We start from the raw sequence: 18,062 nt of genomic DNA on the forward strand, positions 1-18,062 counted from the left end.
CAGCCCTTGAATATATCATCCAGTGTCTTCTGATCTCCATGTTTTCTGATGAGAAATCAACTGTTAGGCTTATTGAGAATCCTTTGTTCAGAATGAGTTACTTCTCTCTTGTTGATTTCAAGATTCTCTCTTTGTCTTTTGACAGTTTGATTATGTGTCCCAGTGTGGATCTATTTAAGTTTATTCTGCTTGGAGTTCATGAACTTCTTGGATGTTTAGATTAATTTTTTAAATCAAATTTGCTAAGTCTTCTCCCACTATTTCTTTAAATATTCTTCTTGCATGCCCCCTTTTTTCCTCCCTCTGAGATCCCCATTGTACTGATGATGATGATGGTGTTGCATAGGTGTCTGAGGCTCTGTTAATTTTCTTTCATTCTTTTTTCCTTCTGTTCCTCACAGCAGTTAATCTTAATTGACCTATCTTCAACTTCACTGATTATTTATTCTGTCTGTTCAGATCTCCTGTTGATTCCCTGTAGTGAATTTTTCATTTCAGTTATTGTGCTTTTTCAACTCCAACATTTTTATTTGGTTATTTTTTTTAACCGTTTCTATCTCTCTATTGATATTCTCTATTTTGTAAGATTTTTTCTCATACTTTCCTTTAATTCATTAACAGTTTCCTTTAGTTTGTGAACATATTTAAAAGAGCTGATTTAAAGTCTTTGGCTAGTATTTCCAACATCTGGGCTTCCTCAGGGAGTTGCTATTGATTGTTTTTTCTGTAAATGATCATACTTTTTTGTTTGTTGGCATGTCTCATAATTTGTGTTTTTGTTGCTTTTATGAAGGAGGGAGGATTTTCAGAGGTCCATACTTTGCCATTCCTGCTGATGTCACTTATGTATTAACTTTTATACATGAAACATTCTTAATATAAATACTGATATTATAAAATTCTTATGCCTTTCTATCACCTGACATGAGAGTGTGGTGTTACATGGATTTCTGAGTACCAGATTTTGTTTCATTTACAAAATCTGACTATATTAGTATTATAAGTACTTCAAAAAATGTTTTGAAAAAATTCACAGGCACCTCTTCTTGGATATCATGATGGTGTCAAGTAGAGATGATGAACGTAGCCGGTTAATAAGTATGAGAGGGGCTTCCCTGGTGGCGCAGTGGTTGAGAGTCTGCCTGCTAATGCAGGGGACACGGGTTCGAGCCCTGGTCTGGGAGGATCCCACATGCCGCGGAGCAACAAGGCCCGTGAGCCACAACTACTGAGCCTGCGCGTCTGGAGCCTGCGCTCCGCAACAAGAGAGGCCACGATGGTGAGAGGCCCACGCACCGCGATGAAGAGTGGCCCCCGCTTGCCGCAACTAGAGAAAGCCCTAGCACAGAAACGAAGACCCAACATAGCAATCAATCAATCAATCAATTTAAAAAAAAATCTTTAAAAAAAAAAATAAGTATGAGATACTCTACTCAGTAGTTGAGATGCTGCAATCCCATTTAATCTTTACAGAATCCCTCTGAGCCTCTGAGAATTTAAATAACTTTTCCAAGGTCACACAACTAGTAAGTGCTAGTTACAAAATGTAAAATTAATCTCTTTAACTCCAGAATTCAAGATTTTAGTGGCAGTGTTGTACTGTTTCTGTGAAGTGTGTGGCTCATGGACCAGGGTCCTGAAAACTACCTGGGGTGCTTGTTGAAAGATAGATTTCTAGACCCTGAACCTGTACATATTGAGCCACAGTATCTGAGATTGGGGCATGCAGGTGAGTGATGATTCTCAATAATATTGTAGTAGGTGAAGTGCTGGTCTCTGGATTACTTCTTTCTTAAGACTTGAGCTAAAAAGCAAAACAGCAGGCCATTTCAAATCCATATGAAAATATAATTCTACAATTCAAAGACTGCTAAGTTTCCTCGTAATTTTTTGAATTAAAGTACAAATTCTGTACTTTTAATTGTGATATATTCTGAGATAATCTAACAAAAAACTTTTGCATCACTTTCTGTGCTGATTTTGATTAGTGTGATAAAAAATAAGCTATTGATAGATAATAGATTTTGTAATGTGTCAGCAAAGCTTTACATCTTTCATATGAATTATTTTACTGTGAACTGGCATTTATTTAGACACTAAAATTTAGTAGAAAAATATAAGCAGTGGATAAGTCATCCTTCATTTTAGGTTGAACTCCCACCGCCTGATCTTGGACCAAGTTCTGCATTAAATCAGACACTCATGTTGTTGCGTGAAGTTTTGGCATCTCATGATTCTTCAGTTGTACCATTAGATGCCCGTCAAGCCGATTTTGTGCAGGTGTGTTGTAAATTCACTTTTAATGATTCTTATTGCTCCTCTATTGTACATTCTTTTGAAATTCTGGCACTTTATAACCCATGTATCTTGACAATCCTTCCCATTGCTTTTTCCTTCAAATATTAAACCAGTTCCCTCTAATTTAAAAAGTAAATATTCAGTGATGCTTGTTTTAAAAACTATTACAGTTATGGTACCATTTAATCTTTTTCTTATGTGCTTTTGTAAGTTGGCCCGCTCCCCATTAGTTTGACATTCATTCTGAAGCGCCGTTAACACAGACCTGTATCACTGGTTGGGAAATAAAGAATACATTTGATTTTATTTTTCATTTATAGGTTTTATCATGTGTCTTGGATCCTCTTCTCCAGATGTGTACTGTATCAGCCAGCAATTTAGGCACGGCTGACATGGCTACCTTCATGGTCAATTCACTATATATGATGAAGACAACATTAGCTCTGTTTGAATTCACTGACAGACGTCTGGAAATGCTACAGTTCCAGGTTAATTTTGCCATAAAATGACTGCTCACTGTGATGAAATGTTTTTTCTGTACATGATCTCAGTTACCGGCTTTAAGATAATTTCAGTGACCTGATTTATATGAATCCCTTGTTATATAGTGTGATGGAACCCCCCCCCCCCGCCCCCATGCATATTCAGTATTTTAGTTTCGTTTTGGAGAAGCCAGAATATGTAACAGGTAAGATATTTTATTCAAGCCATAGTATGTGGTGGTAGAATGGAGCTTTTCTGACTAATTTGAGCTGTTATTCTGTATGCAGATTTCAGTTTCTATACTGTGAATAACGTGCTATATTTTTCAAGCTGTGTAGCTAGTGCAGAAGGTGTTGCAGAGGACAGATATATTTTTATCTATGTGTAAATCAGTGTTAGGCACAACATTACAGTTTGTTATAGCAGTCACTCTGGTCCTATAAGCCAAGTGGTATCACTCAAGAGTCACAACAAGGCCATTTATAAAATTTACCAGATACTTGGCTTTTGATTTTGAAATAGTGATTTTTGGTATATAAAATGTTTAAAAAAAACAACAACTCTGAGTCTTCTTTGTCATCACAAGTATATAAACAATTTGGCAGTGGCTACAGTAAAAATTTGTCGTTTTGGGTTTTTCTAAGGAATGAGTTTGAGACCTCTAAATTTGTGATATTTTCTACTTTCTAATTCTTTTAAAAGAAATATAATGAAGTATGATTAATTTTTCTTTTTTGCATAATTGTTTAAGTATAATTAGTAAAATCTTTTTAAAAAATATTCATTGGTTTTTAATGTATTTATCACTGATTCAACCGGAAACTCTGCCATTTGTCTAAATCTCTACTCAAGATGTGCACATATATCTGTTGTCCAGCAATCTGTTTTATCACCAATTATCTTTGTTTCTCAAATAATCCAAAATCGTTTTTTGCATTCCAAGAGGACAATCCTCACCATGTAAGTGCTTACTAAGCCTGCATCATTCTTGCTGATGGGCTGGTGGCCGGCGCTGGTCACGTGGACCAGCCAGAGTCAGTGTGTGTGTGGAGAGGACTGGGCAAGGGTGTGGATGCTGGAGGGCACGGGCCCCACAGTGATAGTTTTCCTTGTCGAGTAAAAGAGTCTTGATTTTCAGATCTTTTCTATCACTAGTCTATTAATTTTCTTCCATTCTTTCTTCTTCCAGTGTTTCAAGTAAGAAATCTAGGCTAGTCTGATTCTCTTTTGTTTGTGATAACCTATTTTATTCATGTGGAAGCTTACAAGGATTTTCCTTTGAGTTCAGATATTTCCTCAGGATATTTTTTGGTATGTCTCTTTTTCTATTATTTCCATCTTGGATTTTGCAAAGGCTTTTCAGTCTGAAGATTCCACCCTTTTTTTTTTTTTTGCTCAGTAAAGTTTTCTGTTATCTGTAATTAATTATCACTTCTCTAATTTTTTTTTTTTTTATATTCTGAAGCTCCTGTCCTTAGTTGGCTTTATCTCCTAAATTTGTCTTCTAATTTATGTTTAAATCTCTTCACTTTAATATATTTCTTTGATATTTACTCTGTGTTACTATTCTTCCACTTTTCTTTCAGATACTAATTTGGTTCTTAGCAATAACTCTTTCATTAAATATTTACATTTGCAATCTTGTTTTTCTTGGATTTCCAGTAAGACTAGTAAGTAAGGGTTCTAAGGTTCTAATTGTACTTTCTTGGGCATTCACTTAAAAAAAAAAACTAAGGTACCCTGCGTCTTTCAATAGTGTTGCCTCAGGAAAAGATACTTGTTCTCATTATTCAGGTGGGTTTTCTCATAGAACCTACTCACCTCTTTTAAATCAGTTGTAAGTTTTTTACAGGGAGGGACTCAGCTGCTGGAGTGACTTTGACAATGGCAAACATTCAGATGGTAACAGATAGCATCTCTTAATAGCATACTATGCCACTGGTAAACAAGCTGGTAAAACTGAGGGGACTCTCCGGTGAGGGATAAGAGGAAGATCTCTAGACTTACAGGCCTGTACTGGTTAAAGGAAGGAGCAGCCGACTTCTTCCCACCTGGGAATACTTCATCCCATCAGGTAGTCTCCTTCTGTGGCTTCTGCCCCCATTAGCATTAGGTAGCTTCCCCAAGAATAGCACAAAACAGGTGACCACGTACAACTCACACCTGCTAGCTGGGTCTTTTTAGGCAGCTCCTGTACTTGACATCTTTGACCAGCCTTCTGCTGGTTCCTCAACAATCCCCTAGTTGTCGCAAATCTGCTTTCCTCTGGAGAACTTACTGCCTCAGCCCCCATGGGATTTCCTTCAGACTTCTCCAGATGATGTATTTGATTGGTTGAGTTAGTCCAGCAAGTTGGGAGCATGAGGCAGTGTGGATGTGAGGGACATCAGGTCCTCATCTTCCCAGAATTCTTTCTAAGTATTTTATTTTACATTGTTGTTTATGAGTAGTTTTTGTTTGTGTTTTGCTTAATACCAGCTTTTAAAAGAGCTAAGAAGCAACCCAAATTTTTCGACTAGTGGCTAGTCCTGGAATCCTCAAGTAAGACTTTCCCTCCCTTTTGTAAGAGGACTTCCTCTTTGGGGAAGGAAAAGTCTTTGTATAGGAGCAGCCCCTATCCCTCATATTCTGGCCTCATAGCCGCTGCAAGGAACACGTCCATGATGAAGACCTAAGACTCCAGGCTAGTCTACTACTCTCAGTCAGTCTTATTCTTCTTTTAAAATATTTTCTTTTAATTGTGTTTTATTTTAGATTGAAGCACATTTGGACACACTTATAAATGAGCAAGCTTCTTATGTTTTAACTAGAGCAGGCGTGAGTTATATCTATAACACCATACAGCAACATAAACCCGAACAGGTAAGCACATGGATCTTCCTAACTAGAGAGATACACCAATTTAGAGTACGGCTTCTAGAGCTAGACACTTAGTAGCAATTTTTCACTGGGAAAGTGACTTCTCTCTCTGGTTCCTCATCTGTAGATTGAGGGTAATAATATCTGTAACATAGGATTGTTCTAAGATTGAGATAATACCTGTGTAGTTCTTGGAGGACTGTCTGAGATATAGTAGGGTGTCCCAAAATACTATCTTTTTTACTATTGATAGTTTGGGTTACAAGTAATGAAAATATACAAAAATTAGTATTGAAAAATATATAAAGAATATTCATTTTGGTAAATTTTTCAGTCCTTTATCACCATTGATCTATTAAATGCATAGATTACTATATAAATAGCAGTCATTCCCCCTTTTAATTTAGCAAATCATGGTCTATTATATTGGAAAGGTAAATACTTCTGGGGCTAACATCTGATCTTGTTAAGTTATAGAACTCCAGTAGAATTAGAAAACGGAGTGGTGGGAACCCTGGAAAACCATGTAAGCCTCTTTCTTTAAAAAGCAAAAGACTTTTAAATAATATTAACATGAAGAATATTTTATAGCCCAGGGACTCTTAAGTGAAGCTCTCAAAAAATCACAAGGTTTGAATTTTTTCTTTTGATAAGGTAATAAGCAAATTTCCACCAGTAGGAGCAAATTCTGCTGCCTTTTTATATTATCTAAAATTATCAAGGAAACTCTTAAAGCCCCCATGTCTTACTGCCATTCCTCAGCGCTTTATTGCCCTTTTTTTCTTGCTTACGATTAAATCTGAAGTATCCTTTTATTTCCATTGTTAATAAACTTATGTGCTTCTCACTCCAACAAATATTATCGCGTGCCTTCACACTAGTTACACAAAAATGAACGAATCATAGTCCCGCTTTTAATTGCGGTTGGAGATAGGGCACTTGAGTTCTTTGGAAATAAGCTAAATTTTCAAATTTGGGCAATCTACTAATGGACTGTATTTGACAAGTGAATTGTAACATATAGCACCTGTTTTCATCTTGGTTTTGCCCCTTTTTTTTTTTAAGGGCCCTTTAGCTAATTTTCCCAACCTAGATTCTGTGGCACTGAAGGCTGCAATGGTAAGTACATAATAAAGCATTTCAACATAAGTTTCCTTATGGAACATTATTCTTATTTTTTCCCGTGTGATAATTTTTGTCTTGGGTGATAACTTTATCTCTTCATATGCTGTATTCACGTTGGGTCCAGTCATAATGATTGTGCATGTATTCCTTTAACTAAGGAGATCTGATCAAGACATACATTTGTAGTAATATTGCACCATACCCTAATAGTGTCATTATTCCTGTTTAGATTTTCTTCAGTTTCGGAGTTTTACTCCTAACCTAATGGAGAAAGGAATGAGAGACATGAAGAAGTTAGCTGTATATCATTATAGACTTCCATCTGTCAGTGATCCTGGGCTTATAGTTCTTGACTTCTTCCTGAGTTGATAACTGAAATTGGATTCCAGTCTTAAAATATTACTCTTGAGTGTGACGCTAACTGAACCTCCACTTTATTACCTTCTTTTCAAGTGATGAGCTTGCTTTCACATCCCTTTCTGCATGAGCACCACTTTCTGTAGCATGTTTCCACATCTTAAGTACATACTTTGCATATATATGTGTGTGTACACACACACACACACACACACACACACACACACAGAGCCATCAGTTGGATGACACTCATTTAGCCCTCATAAGAATGATCTCCTTTGGAAGTTTTTCATGATACTAATTCTAGTGGTAGTAATAATAAACAGTAAGTAATGACAATGACCATTAACATATATTGAGCATGACACACATTTTTAATGTACTAACTCTTTAATCCTCCTAACAACCCCATTCAACCCAGTACTTATGCTCTTACCTACTATATGTACTGCCTATCCTGTGTGTTTCAATACTCACTACCACAGTGGTTTGACTTTGATAAATAGTTCTCTTGGGTGACTTTTTTGATGCCAGGGCTTTCCTATCTATCGTCTGACAGAGCTAAATTTAACTGAAAATAAAGAGGTAGACCCACAAGATACCCAACAAATGCAAAGAATACAGAGCTGACAGAGTTAATATTAGACAAGGTAGATTTTAAAAACACTAAATATCATAAATAAAGAACATTATGTCATGATAAAAGACAGTATATAAAAAGTAAGTCATAACTTGTGTATATCCAACATAAGAGTAAAAACTGTAGAAATGCAAAGAAGATTTGATTCTGAAAAGTTCAAAAATAAATGAAAATGAATAAATTTTACATTCATTAAAAAAGATAAGTTTCTTTGAAAGTTAAGTGTACACTCACCATACCGCCCAGTAATTCCACTTTAAGGTATTTACTGCCCTCCCCTGCCCCAGCAAAATGACAATATAGGTCTACACAGAGATCAGTAACCTTAGTACTCAGTAAATGTGTGTGTCTCGCCTATTTCTCCTCCTCCAAAGACGCATATCCAGTTCATAATATAAACTCACAAAATATATTTAAGCCCTATTACAGGTTCGTATATGCCTGATCTTAACTTTAAAAACAATTGAGTTGAATATCTTAGGTCTCTCTAAAGAAACAAACTCTTGATTGAGTTTTATGTGTGATCCATTGTTTTATCTATAACCTTCTGGTGCCCCAACTTGGATGCTTCAAAGGTGCCTCAGTTCACCATATCCCAAACTGAGCTCTTCTAACTCTTCCCCACCAGCCCCAACCCCAGGTCCTTTTCCAAGTGTTCTTAACTCAGAAAGTATAAGAGCATCTGTCCACTAAATTATTTCAGCAATTATTAACCAAGTATCTGCTATTATTTAGGCATCATGCTGAGAACTGGGATGAAAATAGGCATGGTCTAGTAAGAGATGCGGTTATCACACAACTAAATAAATGTATAAAGAGTACAGTTGTGAATGGTGATAATGCTGTGAATTATACAGATCCAAAACCTGGGAGTCGACCCCTTCATCCTGTCTGTCACTAACCAAATCTTGATGATTTTGCTCTCTGATTCTCTCAAGTATCTTCTCTTCACCCCTATTGCCCTTGGCGTTTAAGATGCCGCAAGAACTACCTATGTGGTGTCCTTGCATCTGCTATTACAACCTCCCCTTCCGTTCTTCTTGCCGTGGCCAGATTTAGCTTCTTAAAATTTAAATCAGATTATTTCCCTTCTTCGATGGTTTCCTAATGCTTTTACAGTAAGAATTAAAATCTTCTAGAAACCATTCAAGTCCTGCATGAACTGACCTCTGGTAGCCATCCTCTTTCTCACCTAAGCTTTCATCCACACTATCCCCACTACACACTTAACCTAACGTCTATTCATCATTAAGATTTCACCTAAAACGACCTTTCCTCAGAAATGCTTTTGCCAAACATACAGATTAGGTCTGTGTCCTCCTGATTGATGCTTTTATAGTACCTTGGTTTTTCCTTTATTTACATTATTATTTGTTTACTACCTCTCTCACTGGACCATAAGCTCTGTGAAGCTAGGGACTGCCCTCTTTTGCTCACCGTTATATTTACATTATGTTATATGGCACCTTACCAATAACAGGTACTCCATAAATATTAATTGAATGAATAGAGGAGTGAATAATTAAGAGATACATTGGATTTAAGAAAGTAAGGTAGACTTGAAATCTGAATACTTTACTTCTTGCTAATATTATTACCCAAGAAGTTTGGTGAGGGAGATCAGGATAAATGGCTTGGATCGGAATTTTGAAAGTAGGTATTGCTGATACTGACTGCATTAAAGAGTTGACACTTTCAGTGAGTTTTTAGTTAAAATGTGTAAGGAATAACTCATTTTGATCACGAAGAACTCGTTATTTGGAATATGGGATTTTTACTAAGATTTAATCCTTAAAAGAGATGCTTATTTGGGATGTCTGTTAGCAGACATATGCACTTTGTGGTTTGGATTTCTCTGTTTTGTTTAGGTTCAGTTTGATCGCTATCTGTCAGCCCCAGACAACCTGTTAATGCCACAGCTGAACTTTCTTCTTAGTGCCACAGTGAAGTAAGTATTTTTTGGTCCCAATTAGCTGGTAAAGAGTCACATATTTTTAAATGCCAAGCACATTTCTAAGAAAAAAAATTATTTTCAAGAATAGGAGATTTGTCATTAAAGATTTATAGTTCTCAACCTTTTTTTTCTGCCTTAGCACCCCTAAGAGATCTGACCTTACCCTGTTCATACATTTTCCTTACATGTTTGTAGCTTCAAAAATCTCCATGTAGTGAATGATTTTTAAAAATAATATGAATTATATAATTGAAGCCACACAGTGATAATACCAAATTCCCTTGTATTAACACACATGTCAAAATGGCACTGAATGTGTCATGAAAGAATCAGTAATATATTCATTGTGCAACATAGATGACCTACTGTTTAGACTATTTTGGACCCAAGCAGTTTCTGTAGATATATTATGAAATTGTTCAGTATCACATATTTATCAGGAATGTGTTCGGGACAAAAAACTATACATTAAAATATTAGAATATTACAATTAGAAGAAAGTGAGAGATTATACTGAGTTAACTTTTCTGATTTTAAGAAAAATATTGACAAACTAAAATTGCCTACAAGTAGGAAATTAGACATCTATACATTTTTTTCTTTCCATTCAACTAGTGTATTAAGTGCTCTCTGTGTACCAGGCACTACATACAGAGTAAGATTTAAAAGGCATTTTCACTATCTTAATTATAGTCTGACATGTCAGTTACACACATGAACAAATACTTACATTAAAAAGTATGGTAAAGAAAGAACTGTCGAACTTGAAGAAAGTGCTTCAAATATCTGAAAGGAGGCAGTGGTACAGGGTGGTCCACTTATTTTCTGTTGTTCTGGGGAGCAATACATAGAGCAAGGAGGCAGCTTTTGGCTCAACATGAGGAAGAATTTGGTGTCAATTAGAATTGGCTGGAAACGGGTTCTCTCAGACATAGAGCTAGGGAATTTCCATATTAGGTGTGGTCAGAGTAAATGGTTTTAATCTTTTTTGACTTTTATATTTTATTATCCTAGAAGGTCTCATACTGTACACATAACCAGAATTCTAAAGACCTGAGAGATTATAAGACGAATTCCATTATGCCGTAATTCAAATTGCATGTGTTTCTTAGTTACTTTTTTTAACCAAATACCTGCAGTTCTTTTATATTTAACCACACGTTTCAGTACTTAGTATTTGAATGTTGAATTCTTTGGCGCATCACTAAGTATAAAACATACCATTATTCTTTTCCTAATAGTCAGCTCTCCATATCTGCAGGTTCCACATCCGCATATTCCACTAACTGCGGATTGAAAATAGTTGGCCCCCCCCCAAAAAAGAAAAACAATTCTGGAAAGTTCCAAAAAGCAGAGCATGAATTTGCTGCACACTGGCAGCTCTTTACATAGCATTTACATTGTATCGGGTATTAGAAGTAACCTAGAGATGATTTAAAGTTTATGGGAGGGTATGTGGAGATTAGATGCAAATACTGTGCCATTTTATATAAGGGATTTGAGCATCCTGGATTTTCATATCTGAGGGGGTCCTGGAACCAGTCCCCCTCGGATACTGGGGTCTGACTCTATAATGATTGAGGGGAAGTTTTAATGTGTTTCAAAGGGTGGCATGTAATCCAGATGCCATAAGGAAAAAGACAGATTTGGCTACATAACACTTTGAAGTTTTTACAGAAAAAGACTATATAAACTAAAATATAAACAATAATGTGGAAAAAATTGCAAATTATATAACAGACCTATTATGCTTAACTGTATTATCCTTAATATAGAATAGATCCCACAAATCACTACAAAATAATGCACCATATATTTGGACAGTTCATAGAAGAAATGCAAATGGCAAACAAATATATGAGAAGATAATTATCAAAACATGCAAATTAAAACAGCAGTGAGAATTTCTGCCTATTAAATTACTGAAAATAAAAAGTTTGTTGTTATATGGCAATTGAAATGGTCTGGGAAAATAGGCATTTTTACACTGTTGGCGATAGTATAAATTAGTATAATCCTTTTAGAGGTCAATTTGGCAACATTTATCAAAATTTAAAAGTATTTGTCCTTATACTCAAGGATACCTCTTACTAGATCTTTTTTCTTTTCTTAGTAAGAGTTTAAAATAAAGTTACTGAATTAGCAGTGGGATTAAGCACTTTATATGGATCTATCTGAATTCTTTATCTCTGAGGACTTCTCAGATTTTCTAAAGCTTAAATGATATTTCAAATCAAATGTTTGTGTTCTGTCACTGAAGAAATATTTTAGCTTTCCACTTTTATTGTCCCATTGTTTAACAGTCATAATTTAATGTGGTAATAATTTCTGTGCGATCTCATTCTATATTAAGGATAATATAATTAAGGATAATTGGTCTGTTACATAATTTGCAAATATTTTTTCACATTATTGTTTATATTTTAATTTAGTTTATATTGTCTTTTTCTGTAAAAACCTCATAGTGTTATGTAGCCAACTCTGTTTTATTAGCAGAGTCAAATGAACATCGTTTTTGGTACATTACTTAAAAATCTAAACTTTTAAATTAGTATTTTGATTGTATAGTATGGACCTAACATCCTGTTATAAATTCATACTAATTATAATGACATTAAAAAATTGAGATATACATATGATTTATGTAAATAATAGTGCAACTAAGAATTGGTCAGTACCAATTTACCCCTTTTTTCATTCAGAAAATTTCTAAAGTGTTGTTTGCAAAGTATTCTAAAATTAAATGTAACGTATGAATGTATTTTCAGATTTTTTTAAGAAGAAAAATTATGGTATCAGTTTGGCTACTTATTTTAAAAATCAGGTTGCTATGAAAATGTAAGTCATTTAACACATTTAAGATTCAACGTTAAAGCAGATTTTCTAACTGCTTTTTCCCCTTTTTTTGATTGATGGCAGGTCCTACTCAAAAATACTTTCTGTTCATATTTCTCCTACTGTATAGGCATGGTATTATATTTGATCTTATTTATAAAGCATTTGAAATAATAGGAGATAACTTTCATTTAGTTAAATTTTGAACCTTTTCAAAATGGTAATTCATTTTTAAGCAAAAATATTTTCATGTCTTTATGTTCTCAATTTCTTTCTATTCATATTGTATTTAAAATGTCAATTGTTCCTTTGAAATAGAGCTTTGAAATTTACAACTTTCTTTTTTTTATTCCTGTCTCATTTTGTTTTGTTAATATTCTATTCTCCTGAACTTTGCTTGTCTCTGTGGTTGCAGTACCTTTGGGACACCTGTCATTCTTGTCTCCCTTTTTCTTGTCTTGTAGTTTGACTGCCTTTCAAAGGAGATTTTGACTGAGCATTTCATCCTTGGAATAAACTATTGAATACATTTAGGTAGCCAGAAAGTGAGGTTGTATAGATAATGGAGAAAAGAATAGAAAATTAAAATATCCTTAAAGAATTCTTCCTTCCTTGTGATGAATTAGAAGGGCGTTTTTCTTTTTTCAACTCCAGACTCCAACATTTACCTTTTAATGGTATAAAAATAGAGGTTGGACTACAGAAACCACAATTATGCATATTTATAAAATATTCTCAGTGTCTTTTCTTACTGAGTCAGAATTGTTTATATGAGTAATTTAAGAAATAAAGAGAGTATAGATACTTCCTAAAGTGAGCATGTAGAAAAGTGGGTATGATTTGAGGATTCTTTTATTCAGGAATCTTCCTCTATTATATATGCTAGAAACAAAGCAGGTATCTTTAAAAAGAATTACTTTGGTTTTTTAAAAGAGGTAAATGAAATAATTTTCTTCTCTTTAACTGCCTCCTTTTAAGCCACCTGTCTTTATCAGGAATACCTGTGTAAACAAAAATAACGCAGGTTTGGGAGTGGGGGTGGGGTGAGCCTACCAGAGGAATAACGACTAATGGAAACAGGCTTTAGAGACCTTGGAAAGTCTAAGCCTTAAAAGTAAGGCTACTCTGTTCTACAGTAAAGGCTACTTTTGACTCACACTAATAAAGCTTAAAAACAAACCTCTAGAAGATCACGTGGATCTTTACTAAATTAACTGCCTTCCAGAACAAAACTTAGCACTCGTAAGTATGACAGAATACAGACAATCAACAGTGTAGCATTTATAATGCTGAGCATGCAATAAAAGAAACACTTAGGTTTTAAGCAGTAGGAAAATATGAACCAAAACTAGAAGCAAAATCTGTCAATAGAAACAGACTTACTGACAGAGTTTACAGAATTAGCAGATAACGTCTTTAAAACAGCCAATTTAAGTGTGTTCAAGGACTTCAAGGAAAATTATATTGAGAGGAAAAGTTAGGAATTTTACAAAATCGGAATTCTAGGCCTGAAAAGTGCAGTATCTAAAATGAAAAACTCACTGGATAGGCTTAACTGCCAGTTGGACATTCTAGAGGGAAAGATAAGTCAGCTTGAAAAAAGGACAATAGAAATTGTCCAAACGGAAGCACAGATAGGAAAAAATTAAAAGCTGGAAAAAAGATGAAGAGAGTCTAGGTGAATTGTGAGATAATAATAAGCATTCTAATACAGGTGTAAGTGAAGTGTCATAGTGAGATTGAGGCATAAAAAATTTGAAGGCATAAAATAATTTTTTTCAAATGTGATAGAAAACATGAACCCACAGACTGAAGAAGCTAAATAAATCACAACAAGGAAAGCTGTACCAAGGTACACCATAATTAAATTACTGAAAACCAGTGATAAAGAGAAAAAAACTTAAAAAGCAGCCAGAGGAAAAAAAGATGTATTATATGTGGGAAACAATGATAAGTATACTACTGACTTCTTGTTAGAAACAGTTCAAACCAGAAAACAATAGAATAGCATCTTTAAAAAGGTGGATGATAAAACACTTTCAACTTTGTGTATTCATCAGAAGTATTTTTCAAACTGAAAGTGAAATAAACACATTTTGAGATAAGATAAACAAAAGTAGAGAGGATTTATCATCAGTATACTGCAAGAAATGATAAAGGAAGTTCTTCAGGCTGAAGGAAAATGTTACCAGAAGAAAACTCCTATTTACACAGAGGAATGACAAGTGCAGGAAATGCTAAATATAAAAGATAGTAGACCGTTTGAAATAAAAATAATAACTGAATTTTGGAGTTCTTAACACAGAGAAAGTTTATGACTACAAAAGCACAAAAGATGGAGTGGGAGGGAAGTAGTAGTATACTGTTGTGATGTAAGTTTACTCATGAAGTGTATAATATTGTTTGAAGGTAGATCGTAAACCTTACAGCAAGCACTAAAGTAAATATTATCTAACATGCCAACAGATAAGATAGAATGTTAAAAAAACTGTTACATCAAAAGAAGGCTGAAAAGGAGAAAAAAAGAACAGATGGGACAAATATAAAACAAGTAACATGGTGATAGACTTAAATTCATCCTTATAAGTAACTATATTAAATGTAAAAGAACTACACACTCCAGTTAAAAAGCAGAGGTATTAGATTGGGTGAAAAAGCATGGCCCAACTGTCTGCTGTCTATAAGGAGTCCACTTTAAATATAAGGACACAGTTTAAAAATATGGTATAAGATATACCATGCAAATAAAAATTATAATAAAGTTGAATAGCTATATTCTGATATTAATATCAGAAAAATTAGACTGATGGACAGATAATACCAAAGATAAAGAGGGATATTTCACAATAATAGGATCAAATTCATGAAGAAGATATAATAGTAAATATGGGCAACTCGTAGCAGAGCTTCATAAAACATGAAGTATAAGTTTATAGAATTGAGGAAGAATAGATAAATTGACATTTATTTTGATATTTCAACCCTCCTTTCTCAATAATTGATAGGAAAATTAGAAAACTAGCTCAGTGTAAAAGAACTGAACAATGTCACTAATCAGCTCAACCCAATAGAAAGAGAATACCACACACAACTATGGAAAATAACATTCTTTTAAAGTGCATGTAGAACATTCACCAAGCTAATGTAAAAATGAACAAAAAGAAAATAAGAAAGCCCCTAGTGAGTATTCCCATCTATGAACATGGTATGCCTGTTTATCCAGATCTTCTTTCAGAATTTTCAATAAAGATTTAGTTTCTTCATATAATTTTCCATGTATGTTATTGGGTTTATTCTTAGGAAACAATTCTGTGGCTTTTATAAGATCTTTTATTTTCCATTACATGTTCTGATTAGATATTGCCGATGTACAGGGAAAGTACTAAATTTTATGTTAATTTTGAATCTGGCCAGTTAACTAAACTCTTAGTTCTATTAGTTTATCAATTGTTTGCCTTGATTTTTTGTTTTTGGTACAGACATCTTAAGTTAATGAGTTTCATTAATGTTTTTCAGTTTTATGACTAAACTCATTATATTGGCTAGGTGCTCCAAAGTAAACAGTAGATGTAATGGTGAGTGTGCGTATTTTATTTTGAACTTTAATGTTTCTGATGTTTCATCATCAAGTGTGATGTTTGCTGTAGATTTCCAGTGTTCCAACATGGACACATGGTATTCATCTCTAACTGGGTATGTAGTGTAGTAATCTGTAAATTCAGCATAACTCCAGTCAAAGTTGCCGTGGAACCATTTTATTAAACATTTATCTAGAAAGAAATATATGAGAGGAGACTCTGGTCACTTTTGACCATCTCCACAGTTGCCACTCTGGTCAAAGGTAGTATCATCTGTGCCTGGATTATCATGTTAGCCTTGGATCTATTCTGTTTTCGCCCTTGCTCTCTCTATCATTGCCACACCAACCTCTACAATCTAATCTTAGCATCTCAACTAGAGTGATCCTTGAAAGGGTCGCCTTCACTTAACCCTCCATTTTACAGAAGAGGACATTTTTAGAAAGGTTAAATAATTGAAACAAGGTGAAACAATTAGCAAGAAGCAGAGCCAAGATTCAAATCCAGTATTCCAGAGCCTATTCTCTTTAACACTAGCTTGTACAGTATTTTTATTAACTCCTTCTATGTTGAGATTACATTGTTTTATTATTTTTAGAGGAAGCTCAGTAATGTTAGGCATGTGTGATAGATAAGGCTTATGTGAGATATGTGCCTTGGTCTCATCTAAAATATGCTTTAATTTTACTGTGAATGACAGAAAGCTGACCCACTATGGCATCTTTGGTGTTTATATTGTGATAAAGAGAAATCAAAAATATGCATTTTTAAACCAGTCTATTATATTTTTTTCTTAGTTTTTCAGGTTTAAACTGTTAACACCTTCTTTTCTCCTATGGCTTGTTTGATTGCACTCTTTAACTGTGGCACTGTAATAAAGCTCAATTTTAGTGATCACAGAACCTGAATGTTGAAATAAGTTATTTTTAGAAGTGCTGGGTTTATGGTAATGATGAAAGTTGTATTACGTTGTTATGGCAACCAAAATCCTAAAGTACTGATTAATGACAAGCTCACTGATTCTGGAAGTAAGCAGTTCATTTCTTATCACGGCTCAGTACTTTAAATAATTATTTAAAATATACATAATTTCAATGAACATATTTTAAAATGTGAATGGTATCTCCATTTAGTTATACAATTATCTTTGTTAGTGTTTTTGAAATTTATAATACCATATTTTTATGGCATTATGACATTTATAACTGGACAAGTTAAATTTCTTAAGGTATGGAATACCCATGCATAAGTAACTAAAATATGTTGCCTTTATGTGAAATTATGTAACAAACTCATCTTCTCCTCATTTATTTCTTCTTCTTTTTTCTCATAGCACATTAGCTATATCTTTGATATATACTGGTATAGCAAACTATATGGGAAAAAAAAAAACTGTACTTTGCAAAAGTAAGAAAGACTTTCCAAAACATGAAAATAAAGCATATAGGGTCTGGGAGAACAGCACGTCTTTTTTTTTTTTTTTAATTAATTAATTTAATTTATTTATTTATGGCTTTGTTGGGTCTTCGTTGCTGCGCATGGGCTTTCTCTAGTTGCGGCGAGAGGGGGCTGCTCTTTGTTGCTGTGTGTGGGCTTCTCATTGCGGTGGCTTCTCTTGTTGCGGAGCACGGGCTCTAGGTGCATGGGCTTCACTGGTTGTGGCATGTGGGCTCTAGAGCGCAGGCTCAGTAGTTGTGGCGCACGGGGTTAGTTGCTCTGCGGCATGTGGGATCTTCCTGGACCAGGGCTCGAACCCGTGTCCCCTGCATTGGCAGGCGGATTCTTAACCACTGCGTCACCAGGGAAGCCCCAGCATGTCTTTTCAGTGTCATACTGAAACATTGTTAACAGGCCCATCAGAAATTACTTAATTATTCAGGGGAATGCATCCTTGTTTGCTTTTCTGTTTACTATTGATTAAAGGTTCCATGTT

At 34.5% G+C, this 18,062-nt stretch overlaps 1 protein-coding gene across 9 annotated transcripts in view; it reads left to right on the forward strand.

Annotated features, from left to right (window-relative positions):
* The window catches only part of COG6 (component of oligomeric golgi complex 6), a 179,639-nt gene that overhangs the window by 37,279 nt on the left and 124,298 nt on the right, over positions 1 to 18,062 (forward strand). For 8 of the 9 annotated variants that reach the window (XR_009498678.1, XR_009498680.1, XR_009498676.1 and 5 more), the window contains 5 exons: positions 2,149 to 2,280; positions 2,619 to 2,786; positions 5,536 to 5,643; positions 6,706 to 6,759; positions 9,631 to 9,710. Coding sequence is in view for 4 of the 9 variants with exons in the window: in XM_059902778.1 (XP_059758761.1) it covers positions 2,149 to 2,280; positions 2,619 to 2,786; positions 5,536 to 5,643; positions 6,706 to 6,759; positions 9,631 to 9,710 (542 nt within the window). In the remaining 5 variants the exon portion in view is untranslated. Of the gene's footprint in view, positions 1 to 2,148; positions 2,281 to 2,618; positions 2,787 to 5,535; positions 5,644 to 6,705; positions 6,760 to 9,630; positions 9,711 to 13,015; positions 13,392 to 18,062 lie in introns of those variants that run through there. The other variant, XM_059902781.1, reaches the window with a different exon arrangement.

This window comes from Balaenoptera ricei, chromosome 18 (assembly GCF_028023285.1).
Source record: "Balaenoptera ricei isolate mBalRic1 chromosome 18, mBalRic1.hap2, whole genome shotgun sequence".
In the NCBI taxonomy this organism is placed as follows: domain Eukaryota; kingdom Metazoa; phylum Chordata; class Mammalia; order Artiodactyla; family Balaenopteridae; genus Balaenoptera; species Balaenoptera ricei.